The sequence below is a fragment of the Jaculus jaculus genome, chromosome 5 (genome assembly GCF_020740685.1).
Source record: "Jaculus jaculus isolate mJacJac1 chromosome 5, mJacJac1.mat.Y.cur, whole genome shotgun sequence".
NCBI lineage: Eukaryota > Metazoa > Chordata > Mammalia > Rodentia > Dipodidae > Jaculus > Jaculus jaculus.
Window position 1 is genome coordinate 138,161,021 of NC_059106.1, and position 13,659 is coordinate 138,174,679.

General features: G+C 43.2%; 1 protein-coding gene across 2 annotated transcripts in view; it reads left to right on the forward strand.

The window, feature by feature from the left end:
- The window catches only part of Parl (presenilin associated rhomboid like), a 38,754-nt gene extending 25,386 nt beyond the window's left edge, over positions 1 to 13,368 (forward strand). Inside the window, exons 5-10 of one of the 2 annotated variants that reach the window (XM_045151045.1) lie at positions 358 to 453; positions 1,782 to 1,931; positions 3,280 to 3,350; positions 9,755 to 9,856; positions 9,951 to 10,048; positions 13,092 to 13,368. In XM_045151045.1, the coding sequence (XP_045006980.1) occupies positions 358 to 453; positions 1,782 to 1,931; positions 3,280 to 3,350; positions 9,755 to 9,856; positions 9,951 to 10,048; positions 13,092 to 13,203 (629 nt within the window). In that variant the 3' untranslated portion in view covers positions 13,204 to 13,368. The remainder of the gene's footprint in view (positions 1 to 357; positions 454 to 1,781; positions 1,932 to 3,279; positions 3,351 to 9,754; positions 9,857 to 9,950; positions 10,049 to 13,091) is intronic. The other variant, XM_045151046.1, reaches the window with a different exon arrangement.
- Positions 13,369 to 13,659: the final 291 nt, after the last annotated feature.

The window sequence follows — 13,659 nt, forward strand, 5'->3', positions numbered from 1 at the left end:
ATGTGATATTAGCTTTTCTATTTTTGTTCAAAGAACTTAATACTATACATTACTTCTTTCTCTAAATTGGCCATTATTAAACACTTAGGGATCTGGTTATTTGTTGAGAAGAGTAAACTTCTCTGAATGAGTAAAATATGGACCTTGGCAAAGAAGTTAGTTCCTAGAACATTTGCAATTTTCTGTAAGTCCTCTGATCTTAATCACTCTGGCAGATATGGTACTTGAAAGGCGTGTTGATTTTACTTGCTTTCCTTAGCTCACTACTTGCTCCCCATATATTATACTTATATAATTATAGTAGAAAATCTTTAGATCAGACTTTCTCTCTTACCATAAGTTATTTTATTTTTTCAGGGATCATAGCTACAAATGTGCTTGTATTCTGCTTATGGAGAGTGCCGTCACTACAGCGAACGATGGTCAGATATTTTACATCTAATCCAGCGTCAAGTAAGTCTAACTTGTGTGAATTATTTTAGGTAGAAAAAATGTGAAAGAAATATGCGTTATGTTAATAGGAATGCTATACAAATTTACTTATCAATAACTTACAAGCAAAGTCTGGAAGATAAGACTGTCTGCTCTTTGAGAACAGGGACCTTGTCTCCTACTCCTGTATTCCAGGTGTTTAAAGTGGACCTTACATGTAGTAAATGTTTTCCTTTTTAACATGTATTTGCAATCACTACAGGTTTATTCTTTAAGAAGAATAATATTTATTTTTATTTTTTTAGTTTATTTTTATTTACTTATCTGAGAGTGACAGACAGAGAAAGAGGCAGAGAGAGAGAGAGAGAGAATGGGCGCGCCAGGGCCTACAGCCACTGCAGACGAATTCCAGATGTGTGCGCCCCTTGTGCATCTGGCTCACATGGGTCCTGGGGAATTGAGCCTCAAACCAGGGTCCTTAGGCTTCACAGGCAAGCGCTTAACTGCTAAGCCATCTCTCCAGCCCAAGAAGAATATTTATACAACTTTGTACTTGTAGTTGAAATACTCATTTTAACTTTACACATAAGGACAAGTTGCTTTTTTTAAAATTTTATTTTATTTATTTATTTGAGAGCAACAGACAGAGAGAGAGAGGGGCAGAGAAAGAGAGAGGAGTGGGCGCACCAGGGCTTCTAGCCACTGCAAACGAACTCCAGACGCGAGCGCCCCCTTGTGCATCTGGCTAACATGGGTCCTGGAGAATCGAGCCTCGAACCGAGGTCCTTAGACTTCACAGGCAAGCACTTAACTGCTAAGCCATCTCTCCAGCCCAGCAAGTTGCTTTTATTGAACTGAGAATTTTCTTTGATAGTTTACTAAATAGAAGTAGATTTATTAAGATATATTTGACCACTTTGAAAAATGTTATCTTAACCATTTTATTTAAACTGTGGTTATGGTTTCCTGTTTGACTTAACTAACAAAAACAAACCAAGTGTGGTGGCACACGCCTTTAATCTCAGCACTTGGGAGGCAGAGGTAAGAGGATGACGATGAGTTTGAGGCCACTCTGAGACTACATAGTAAATTCCAGGTCAACCTGGGCTGGAGCGAGACCCTACCTCAGAAAAACAAAAACAAACAAACAAAAAACACATGAGATAGAAATTGGAATTTCAAAGGGGAAAGTGTGTGTGGGGGGGAGGGAATTAACATGGGATTTTTTTTATAATCATGGAAAATGCTAATAAAAAATAAATAAAAACACACGAAACAACTGTACAATAAATAATTTTTACTGGTGTTGTGTTCCATGGTTACCAGACTGTGTTTTCTTTGTCTTGTAGAAGTCCTTTGTTCTCCAATGTTGCTGTCAACATTCAGTCATTTCTCCTTATTTCACATGACGGCAAATATGTATGTTCTGTGGAGCTTCTCCTCCAGCATAGTGAACATTCTGGGTCAGGAGCAGTTCATGGCCGTGTACCTCTCTGCAGGTAATATGCTTTCATCTGAGGACCTTTGAGATTATAGACACTCTCGATCTACTGCAGAAGGGAGACCGTGAGTGATTACAGCCGCAGTCTGTGCACACGATAGACTGGTTCTCAAGTTGTATGTAGACAAGGGTACCACAGACAGGCATTCTGTACTTCTTGTTTGCTCGATTCTCAAAAATTATTTGTATATGTTTGGTGTTAAAATAGTTAAGCAGAGGTTTCAGGGTAGAGCAGAATTTAAGCATATCATTTTTTAAAATATTTTAAAATTTTTATTTATTTGCAATCAGACAGACAGACAGAATAGGCATGCCAGGACTTCTAGCCATTGCAAACAAACTCAAAATGCACGTGCCATTTTGTGCATCTGGCTTTATGTGGGTACTGGGGAATTGAACTTGGGTTGTTTGGCTTTGAAGGCAAGCGCCTTAACTGCTAAGCCTTCTCTCCAGCCCAAGTATATCATTTTTATTTCAGTGGGTCTTGATTGCGTTAGTTTAGGCCCACCATTTCGTAGATTAATGGTGTTCAGACTTCCCAGTTATCTCAGTCATCTTGCTTTGTGTTAATTAATCTTAAGCAAGTTTATTTCCCCTAGTGTGTTCAATTTGCAAAACTGTAGATCAGAGCTGTCATTGTGATTAAGAGTAGTGAATAAAAGTTAAAAACAATGCCAGGCGTGGTGGCGCACACCTTTAATCCCAGCACTCGGGAGGCAGAGGTAGGAGGATTGCTGAGAGTTCGAGGCCACCCTGAGACTACATAGTTAATTGCAGGTCAGCCTGGACCAGAGTGAGGCCCTACTTCGAAAAACCAAAAAAAAAAAAAAAAAAAAAAATTAAAAACAAGCTGGGTGTGGTGGTGCATACCTTTAATCCCAGCACTTGGGAAGCAAAGGTAAGGAGATCACTGTGAGTTCTAGGCTACCCTGAAACTACATAGTGAATTCCAGGTTAGCTGGGCTAGATGGGCTAGAGTGAGACCCTACCTTGAAAAACTAAAAAAAAAAAAGCTGGGCATGGTGGCACATGCCTTTAATCTCAGCACTCAGGAAGTATAGGAAAGGAGGATTGCTATGAGTTCAAGGCTAGCTTGAGACTACAGAGTGAGTTCTGGGGGGCAGAGGTAGGATTTCTGTGAGTTTGAGGCTAACCTGGGACTACAGTGTGAATTCCAGATTAGCCTGGGAATAAGGCTCTACCTGGGAAAAAATAAAATAAATATCAAAAAGAAAGGGCAGGAGATGTAGCTCAGTGGTGGACAATTTGCCTAGTGCATGTAATTCTCTGAGTTCAATTGTTTTTCATATGTATTTAAATTGTTGAACTGTGGACTTATTTCATAGGTGTTATTTCCAATTTTGTCAGTTATGTGGGTAAAGTTGCCACAGGAAGATATGGACCTTCACTTGGTGCAGTAAGTATCTCTAATTTAATTTTTAAATTCATTCCAAAATAATCATATATTTATAATAAAATTGCAGATTTAATATGGCTTCTATAACTCTTGGCCCTGCTGTTAACTTGTAAAACAACAGTATAGTAATAAAAATGAGGGAACTGGGTTGGAGAGCTGGCTTAGTGGTTAAGGCACTTGCCTACAAAGCCAAAGGACCCAGGTTCGATTCCCCAGGACCCACATAAGCCAGATGCACAAGGGGGCGCATGCATCTGGAGTTTGTTTGTAGTGGCTGGAGGCCCTGGTGTGCCCATTCTCTCTCTCAAATAAATAAAATAACTAAATAAAATATTTTAAAATGAGGAAACTAACATTGAAACAATTATCCACATCTAACTTAAAAAGTAACCATGCTGGGCATAGTGCACATCTTTATTTCCAGGAGGAGGAGGTAGGAGGATCACTGTGAGTTCCAGGTCAAAAAAACAGCAGCAGGAAAAAAAAAATTGTAAAACTTTGTAATTTTCAAGATATAGCTTATAGTTGCTGATCATTTACCTCTACTTACTGGAGGAGAGTGCATGTCAAGAGGAGTGTGTCAGAACAGTGCATCTCCAGTCCCATAAACCAGAGCGCCTGCTCTCGCACTGGAACGCTGTGGGCAGTTACAGATTTGCATCTGGTGTGATGCACGCTTGTTGAGTCAGGCTTTTTTTTTTTTTTTTTTTTTCTTTTTCGAGGTAGGGTCTCACTCTGGTCCAGGCTGACCTGGAATTCACTCTGTAGTCTCAGGATGGCCTTGAACTTACGGCGATCCTCCTACCTCTGCCTCCCGAGTGCTGGGATTAAAGGCGTGCGCCACCACGCCCGGCTTGTTGAGTCAGTTTTTGAGCACTTACGGATAGACAAGACAATTGGGCACTGCTGGTCTAGATACCTAGTCACTGAGTAGATGATCAAGAACTTGCCCTCTGGAGCTTACACTCTTATTATAAGGGAAAAAAAATCAGGGCTACGGAAATGGTTTAGTGGTGAGAACACTTGCACCACAATCATGAGGACATGAGATTCTGTCAGTTCAGTCCCTGGCATCCACCTGAAAGAGCTGGTTGTGGCCATGTAAACCTGCCACCCCAGTCCTGTTGGGAACAGGAAACAGACAGGAGAATTGCTGGGGCTTGCTGGAAGCTCCAGATTCAGTGAGAGATTCTGGCTCAAGGAAACTGCTTTCCTGTGACCTCCACGTGCAGGAGGTGAGCTTGTATAAATACACAGTACTCAAACGGCGCACATGAGGGAGTATGCACATGTACCAGGGCCTCTCCACACTACACTTCTTTTGTTTTTGTTTGTTTGTGGTAGGGTCCTCTTTAGCTCAGGCTGACCTGGAATTCCTCTGTGGTCTCAGGGTGGCCTTGAACTCAGGGCGATCCTCCTACTTTTCCCTTCAGAGTACTGGGATTAAAGGGGTCCTTAGGCTTCACAGGCAAGCGTTTAACCCCTAAGCCATCTCTCTAGCCCCCTTTCTAGTTTTGTAACTTGTAAAACACACACACACGCTCTGACATGTATAGATGCACATAGATAATTAAATGCAGTTTGGTTTTTTTTTTTTTTTTCAAGGTAGGGTGTCACTCTAGTTCAGGCTGACCTGGAATTCACTGTCAGGATGGCCTTGCACTCATGACAATCCTTCTACCTCTGCCTAACAAGGGCAGGAATTAAAGGCATGCACTACCACACCTGGCTTAAATGTAGTTTTTGCATATAAGAGAAAACATGCAGTATGTTTTTTTTTTTCTGAGTCTGGCATATATATATGAATTTTTTTTTTTTTTGAGGTAAGGTCTCCCTCTAGCCCAGGCTGACCTGGAATTGACTATGTCGTCTCAGGGTGGCCTCGAACTCAGGCGATCCTCCTACCTCTGCCTCCTAAATGCTGGAACTAAAGGTGTGTGCTACTATGCCTGGCTTTCTTAATTTCTAATTCTGCCTATTTTCCTGAAAATGTCATGATTACAGGTTTCTTCATGGTTGAGGAAATTTGCATTGTGTATACGTTCCACATTTTCTCTATCTGTTCATCTGTTGATGGGCATCTAGGCTGGTTCTGTTTCTCAGCTACTGTGGATAGTGCAGCTGTGAGCATGGGTATGATGTGCAAGTATGTCTGTGGGGTGCTAACTTCTAGTCAGGCCTTCGGGTTTTCATGTTTAGGTTTGTTTGTTTTTTTGGGGGGGTGTTCGAGGTAGGGTTTTACCTTAGCTCAGGCTGACCTGGAATTCTCTATGTAGTCTCAGGGTGGCCTCGAACTCACGGTGATCCTCCTACCTCTGCCTCCTGAGTGTTGGGATTAAAGGCATGCACCACCAAGCCAGGCTTCATGTTTAGGTTTTTGAGTAATGTTTATACTGATTTCTGTAGCACACTACCATCAGTGTATAAAGTTCCTTTTTTTGTGTATATCCTTGTAGGTAGCACCTGTTCTTGTTTTTATGACTGCCCTTCTGACAGTGAGATGGAATCCCCAAGTGGTTTTAAATTACATTTTCCTGGAATTTTGAATACTTTTTCACGTATTTGTTGGCTACATGTATTCCTTCTTTTTTTTTTTTAATTTTTTTTTGGTCATTTTTTATTTATTTATTTGAGAGCGACAGACACAGAGAGAAAGACAGATAGAGGGAGAGAGAGAGAATGGGCGCGCAGGGCTTCCAGCCTCTGCAAACGAACTCCAGACGCGTGCGCCCCCTTGTGCATCTGGCTAACGTGGGACCTAGGGAACCAAGCCTTGAACCGGGGTCCTTAGGCTTCACAGGCAAGCGCTTAACTGCTAAGCCATCTCTCCAGCCCCCTTTTTTTTTTAAAAAAAAAAAAATTTATTTGAGACAGAGAGGGAGACAGACAGAGACAGGTAGGGAATATGAGTACACCAGCCCCTCCTGCCCCTGCAAAGAAACCTCCGATGCATACAACACTTTGTGCATCTGGCTTTACATAGGTATTGGAGAATTGAACCCTGGCTATCAGACTTTGCAAGCAAGCACCTTCAACTGCTGAGCCATCTCTCCAGCCCTTGTGTTTCTTTTCTTTCCTTCTTTTTTTTTTTTTTTTTTTTTAAGAACTGTCTGTTCAATTCATTACCCCATTTATTGATTGGATTAATTTTTGGTGTTTATTTTTTTTCTTTTCAAGGTAAGGTCTCACTTTAGCCCATACCATACTGATCTGCAATTCACTCCGTAGTCCCAGACTGGCCTCAGACTTATAGCAATCCTCCTACCTCTGCCTCCCAAGTGCTAGGATTAAAGGTATGCACCACCACACCTGGCCTGGTATTTAATTATTATTTTTATTATTATTTGTTTATTTGACAGAGAGAGGTGGGGCTGGGGGAGGGAGAGAGAGAATGGGTGACCCAGGGCCTCCAGCTACTGCAAACGAACTTCAGACGCGTGCACCCCCTAATGCATATGGCTAATGTGGGTCCTGGGGAATCGAACCTGGGTCCTTTGGCTTTGCAGGCAAATACCTTAACCACTAAACCATCCCTCCAGCCCCCTGCTATTTAATTTTTTTACAATTCTTTGTATATCGTATATTCATACTTTCTCAACTTAAGCCCCCCTCTTTTTCTGTTATAACTTCTGTATTTCAAATCCTATTTTCTACCTTTGCAGCAGCTAAGGCAGTGAGGAATACTAGGACAAAGCAGAGGTGGACTCTTTAGTTGGGGAGGAAACATGCATCTCATGCACATGGAAAGTGATGAGAATCCTCCAGAGAACTTTGGAGGCTCTTGAGGGTGAGGAGACTTTTTAACTGGAAGGACTTTTGGCTTTTTGAGGTAGGGTTTCACTCTAGCTCAGGCTGACCTGAAATTTTTACTATGTAGTCTCAGGGTGGCCTTGAACTCACAGTGATTCTCCTACCTCTGCCTTCCAAGTGCTGGGATTAAAGGCGTGCGCCACCATGCCAGCTTAAGTTTTTTTTTTTTGTTTGTTTGTTTGTTTTAAGAATGAAATGATGTCATGATTTTATTTTTATTTATTTATTTGAGAGAGAGATTTTCTCAAGGAAATAAACAGATGAGCAAGAGGAAGGACACCTCCGTCATGATGTTCTCCTCTGGCCTCTACACACACATAGGGCGCAGGCATCTGCACACACATACTGCACACACATACTGCACACATGTAGAAAGGAAGGAAGGAAGGAAAAACAAAAGTGTTCAGCTCTCATAAAGAGTTGACTGGTGGGTCATAAGGTGGTGGGTTGTAGTTTTAGGTTCCTCTGTGTTAGGAGGTTATCGAGGGGTGTGTTTTTCAAATATGAGTGCAGGTATGTTCCTGGGAGGGTGCTGTGAGGAGGAGCACATCCAGGACCAGGACAAATGGGCGTGTTATGAAATCACATACAAACTTGACCTGTTTATGTTTGATTTTTTTTGTTTTGTTTTGGTTTTTGGCTTTTTGAGATAGGGTCTCACTTTAGCCCAGGCTGACCTGCAATTCACTATGTAGTCTCAGGGTGGCCTTGAACTCAGTGATCCTCCTACCTTAGCCTTCCAAGTGCTGAGATTAAAGGCATACAGCACCATGCCCAGCCAATATTTTTATTTATTTATTTTTGAGAGAGAGCAAGAGGGAGTATGGGCATAGCAAGGCCTGTTGCTGCTGCAAATGAACTCCTCCAGACACATGCACCACTTTTGTGTGCCTGGCTTTGCGTGGGCACTGGGAAATTGAACCGGGGCAAGCAGGTTTGGCAAACAAGCACCTTTAGCAGTTGAACCATCTCCTTGGTCCTATATTTATTTATTTTTGCGGCAGGATCTCATTCTAGCTCAGGCTGGCCTTGAATTCACATTGATTCCCCTTCGTTAAAGGCATGAGGCAACATGCTTGGCCCTGAGTTTTTATTTTATTTTATTTTTAGTTTAGAGAGAGATAATTGGCACACCAGGGCCTCAGCCACTGAAATTGAACTCCAGACACTTGCGCTTAGTGGGCATGTGCGACCTTGCGCTTGTCTCACCTTTGTGTGTCTGGCTTATGTGGGATCTGGAGAGTTTAGCCTGGGTTCTTAGGCTATGCAGGCAAGTGCCTTAACCACTAAGCCATCTCTCCAGTCTATGGCCATGGTTTGTTTATTTATTTTGCTTGTTTTATTTTATTTTTTTGAGGTAGGGTCTCTCTATAGCTCAGGCTGACCCGGAATTCACAATGTCATCTCAGGGTGGCCTTGAACTCATAGTAATCCTCCTACCTCTGCCTCCCGAGTGCTGGGATTAAAGATGTGTGCCACCATGTCTGGCATGATTTTTGTTTAAGAGAAAACATTGTGCCTAAATTCCGCATATGGGGGGTTTTTAGGGCAAATTCATACTTGTTCTGTCAAGTTAGAGAAGCTTTGTTAGAGTTTGTGCCATGCGGCCTGCTTCGTGCTGGCCTGAGGCTCTTGAAGTACTCCCCTGCTGGTTATGTCTCTTACTGCCCTGTGATAAAGGTTGAATCTTTTTCCAGCAATTACCATGTGACACTGAATTTCAGCTTGCAACCCCTGTGCCTGATACTGTGCATACTAGCAACTGATGCTTTTAAACTTCGTTTTTTATTAAGTAGAAACTTTGTGTGAACACATACGTTTGTGCCATCATTTCCCTTCTTCCTGCACCCACTCCACTGAGGGCCTTCCTTAGGGGGATTGCTGGTATTCACCATGGGGTTGTGGGTTATGAGGTATGAGAGCAGCAGTCGGCCATTGTTGGGGGGAGGTAATGTCTCTGGATACTCCCTCCCACCCTGTGGCTCTTACATTCGTTCTGCTCCCTCTTCCACAGAGTCCCTGGGCCGTGGTGGGTGTGCTTTAAGTCTCCGTGGTGAGCTCCCGGCAGCTTCGGGATCTCTGCGGGGATAGGTCTTGAGTATCCTCAGGTCTGCCTCCTCCACGCTGCCACGGGCTGCCGGGCTCTCCCTGGAGGCAGCACTCTAGTGACCTTGCCAGTTCCTCTGTGGTTCCACCTGAACGCTGGCTGCTGTGCAAGGGCCAGGTCATCTCCTGCCAGGGAGTCTTCTCTCCTGTGTTGTCTTGTTGAAAGATTCTAGTTGTCCTTGGTTCTCACTGCTTCTCTGGGTCTCTTGTGTTGTTTTGCATCTGCCATCTTGACTGGAAGTCCCCATAGTCTCCCTTTTAAACTTTTTTTTTTTTCCGAGGTAGGGTCTCAGTCTGGTCCAGCTGACCTGGAATTCACTATGTAGTCTCAGGGTGGCCTCAAACTCCCTTTTAAGCTTTTAAGATTGGTGCTGTACTAGAGACATGGGTCATATTAGCCTTCTACAAGAAGTCCTCCCATTTCAGATGCAGCCATTCTGTTGCATGTGGAGTCTCCCGTCCTTACCAGCAGTTTCATTATCTTGCAGTCAGGGGCAATCATGACTGTGCTTGCGGCGGTCTGCACGAAGATCCCTGAAGGGAGGCTCGCTATCATCTTCCTCCCCATGTTCACCTTCACGGCAGGGAACGTAAGTACCCGGGGCAGCAGTGGCTCACGGTAACGGAGGTGTCAGTGCTGGAGGAGTCAGACTGCCACTGCTCTTCTCTCTTGCTGGCTTTCAGGCCCTCAAAGCCATCATTGCCATGGACACTGCGGGAATGATCCTGGGATGGAAGTTTTTTGACCACGCAGCACATCTTGGGGGTGCTCTCTTTGGAATGTAAGTTGGAGTCTAACTGATTGAACTGCTTCTTTGGGGCTCCTCCCTCTGCTGACCCCATCTCACCAGTGCTGTGCAGGTACACTGAGCTGGTGCAGCCATTTCTCTACGTGCATGGAGTGTGAGAGAACGTGGCGTGTCTGAGTAGAGTCTAGTGTGGGACCATGAGGGCGGCTGTTACGTGCAGGCACCAAGCTGGTTCCTTGTGCTGTGTTGTTCCTACTCCCTCACTTACAGGACACAGGTATAGAGGGGATTACCTCCAGGTCCGAACCCTGAAAACAGTTGAGTAGAAATTTAAATCTAGACCTGTAACCCTTTCCACCTGCAGCACCTCAGATTGAGCCCTACTGGGGATGTCATAAGCACTTCCAATTGTGCTTCAGAAAACTGGGTTTTGCCAAAAATAATAGAATAGAGAAACCTATTCTAAGTAAAACAGTTTTTGTCCTGTAGGCAGGGGAACTAAATGCCATCATGCCATTTATAATTTCTGGAATAGGAAATTATAAATAGGAATTCACTGTGTACTCTCAGAGTGGCCTTGAACTCACAGTGATCCCCTTACCTCTGCCTCCCAAGGGCTGGGATTAAAGATATGTGCCACCTTGCCTGGCTTCACATGCATTTTTAAAGAAATATTTATTTATTTGAGAGAAATATATATAGAGAAAAAGACACATAGAGAGAATGGATGTACCAGGGACTCTAGCCACTGCAAATGAACTCCAGATGCATGAGACACCTTGTACATCTGGCTTACATGGGTCCTGGGGAATCGAACCTAGGTCCTTTGGCTTTGCAGGCAAGTGCCTTAACCACTAAGCCATCTCTGCAGCCCTCAAACACATTAAAAAACTTTTTTTTTTTTTTTTTTTTGAGGTAGGGTTTCCCTCTAGTTCATGCTGACCTGGAATTCACTGTGCAGTTTCAGGGTGACCTCAAACTCATGGTGATCCTCCTACCTCTGCCTCCTAAGTGCTGGGATTAAAGGTGTGAGCCACCATGCCCAGCTATTTTTTAAATATTTATTTATTTGGGAGAGGGGGAAAGAGAGAGAGGGGGGGGGGAATGAATGGGCGTGTCAGAGCCTCCAGCCACTGCATACGAGTACATTTGGCTTACATGGGTCCTGGAGAATTGGACTGGGATCTTTTGGCTTTGCAGGCAAACGCCTTAACCACTAAACCATCTCTCCAGCCCCCTCAAATGCATTTTTAAGTCTAGGATTTGAAAAACAAGAGGAGTCTTCTCTCTTTGTTGCTCTAATTTCAACTCCTTTTTATGTACCCAGTTCTCATTTATATTCAGCATTCATGTTTGCTAAAATCTTTAGAAAATTAAAAATCCTTTCTTAAAGTGCTCTGAATTTTTTTAAGTTAGTTTTTTTCTGTTTATATTTTTATTTTATTTATTTAAGAGAGAGAAAGAGAGAGGGGAGGGGCACACCAGGCCCTGCAGTCATTGCAAAGGAACTGCAGACGCATGTGCCACTTTGTGCATCTGGCTTTACATGGACCCTGGATTATTGAACCTGGGTTTGTTGGCTTTTCAGGCAAGCATCTTAACTGCTAAGCTATCTCTCCAGTCCTTTGCTTTCTTTTTCTTTTTTGTTTTTGTTTTTCGAGGTAAGTTCTCACTCTAGCCTAGGTAGTTTCAGGGTGGCCTCGAACTCACAATAATTCTCCTACGTCTGCTTCCCCAGTGCTGGGATTAAAGGCGTGTAACACATGCCTTGCTTTGATTTTTATTTATTTGAGAGAGAGAGAGTGAATGCTCTAAGGACTTTAGTCACTGCAAATGAACTCTAGACGCATGTGTTACCTTGTGCGTCTGGCTTATGTGTATCCTGGGGAATTGTTCCAAGGTCCTTTGGCTTTGCAGGCAAACACCTTAATCACTAAGCAATCTCTCCAACCCTCCCTGCTTTGATTTTTGCACATGGTTAAGTTCCCATTAGTTTCTACCTGCACATTTCCTTGGCTTTAGATCCCTGGCCAAACCTTACAATCCTTGTGTTGGACTGTAGCAGTTATAATAGATAAGTATACTGAGTTCTGCTGTGTGTGTGACTCTGCTGTGGATTTGGATTCTCAAGAATTCTATGAGCCCAGGAGCTGATTTTATACTTCAAATCCTGGGAGGTGTTCCAGTTTATAGACAAAGGAACTGCATGAAGAAGATATCTTATCCAAGATCACACAGCCAATATAATTGCAGAGCTGGATTTTCACACTGAATACTAGACTGTTAGGCTACTGTAGCAACAAAGATTATCTCACAACTCAGTCACTTCATGGCTGAGGGCGGGTAGTTCAGTGGTAAAGCACAAGTTAGCATGTGAAAGACCTTGGGTTCACTCCCCAGCAGCGGTGCTTACAGTTAATCTACTGGTGGTGAGGCTTTCACCACACAGAAACTACTAGCACAAATTACTTTTAGACTTGTTTTTCGTGAGTCTATAATGAGAAAAATGAAGCTGGGCACATGTGTGGCTCATGTCTGTATTCCCAGTACTCAGGAAGTAGGAGGAGTAGGATTGCCCCAAGTCCCAGGCCAGCCTGGGCTACAGGGTGAGACTCTGTCTCAAAGTAAAATTTAAAAAAGAGGAAAGTGATACTTAGCTTAGAGGGCAGAAGTGAAATAAAAGTAGCAGTATAAAGTCCTCACATGATTGAAAGCATTACTAGTAAGCCCTTCTTACATTTTTTTTTTTTTTTCCGAGATAGGGTCTTGCTGTAGCCCAGGCTGACCTGAAATTCACTTGGTAGTCTCAGGCTGGCCTGGAACCCTCAGCAATCCCCCTCCTCCACCTTCCCACTGCTGTTATTAAAGGTGTGAACTACCACTCCCAGCCCTTGTTACTTTTTTATATACTTCGTGTATTAAAAGCTTTATCATTTATATCAGATTATTTTAATAAACTACGTAGTCAACAACATTGGTATTTGATTTTTCAGATGTCACCATGATACCATGATGATACTTTCATTTATATGTATGTCACTGTTTGAATGTTGGACCTGGTTTGTCTTTTCTCCAGATGGTATGTTACTTACGGTCATGAACTTATTTGGAAGAACAGGGAGCCTCTGGTGAAAATCTGGCATGAAATGAGGACTAATGACCCCAAGAAAGGAGGTGGCTCTAAGTAAACTGGGGCTGGCCAGTACTGGTGCATCTGATCTGTGCTGCGTGGAGCCACTGAAATCCATCAGCCCTAAAGGGCCCATGGCAGTGTCCCTGCCTGCAAAACATGTCTTCTTGGAGAGCAAGTTATGACGGAGTTATGAAATAAAGGTTTATATCTAGTTTTTAAACCAGGTGTGTGTTTCCTCTTTCAGTGCACTGGTGCTTTCTAGCATCTTGCTGTTGGTTGTTATACCTGACATGGTTGGAGCCAGGGGTGTCCTGATTGGTTGTGACAGGAGCCTGGCCTTTGGCAGCTCTGCTTACACCCATTCCTTAGCTTGTTGACAGTAAAAATTGGAGGGTATCTTCATTGTATCAGTTACTTTCTCATTGCTGGGATAAAACACCCAAGTTATGGAAAGAAAAGGGTTGAATTCAGCTTATAGTTGCAGAGGGGAGAGCCCATCATGGTGGGGAAG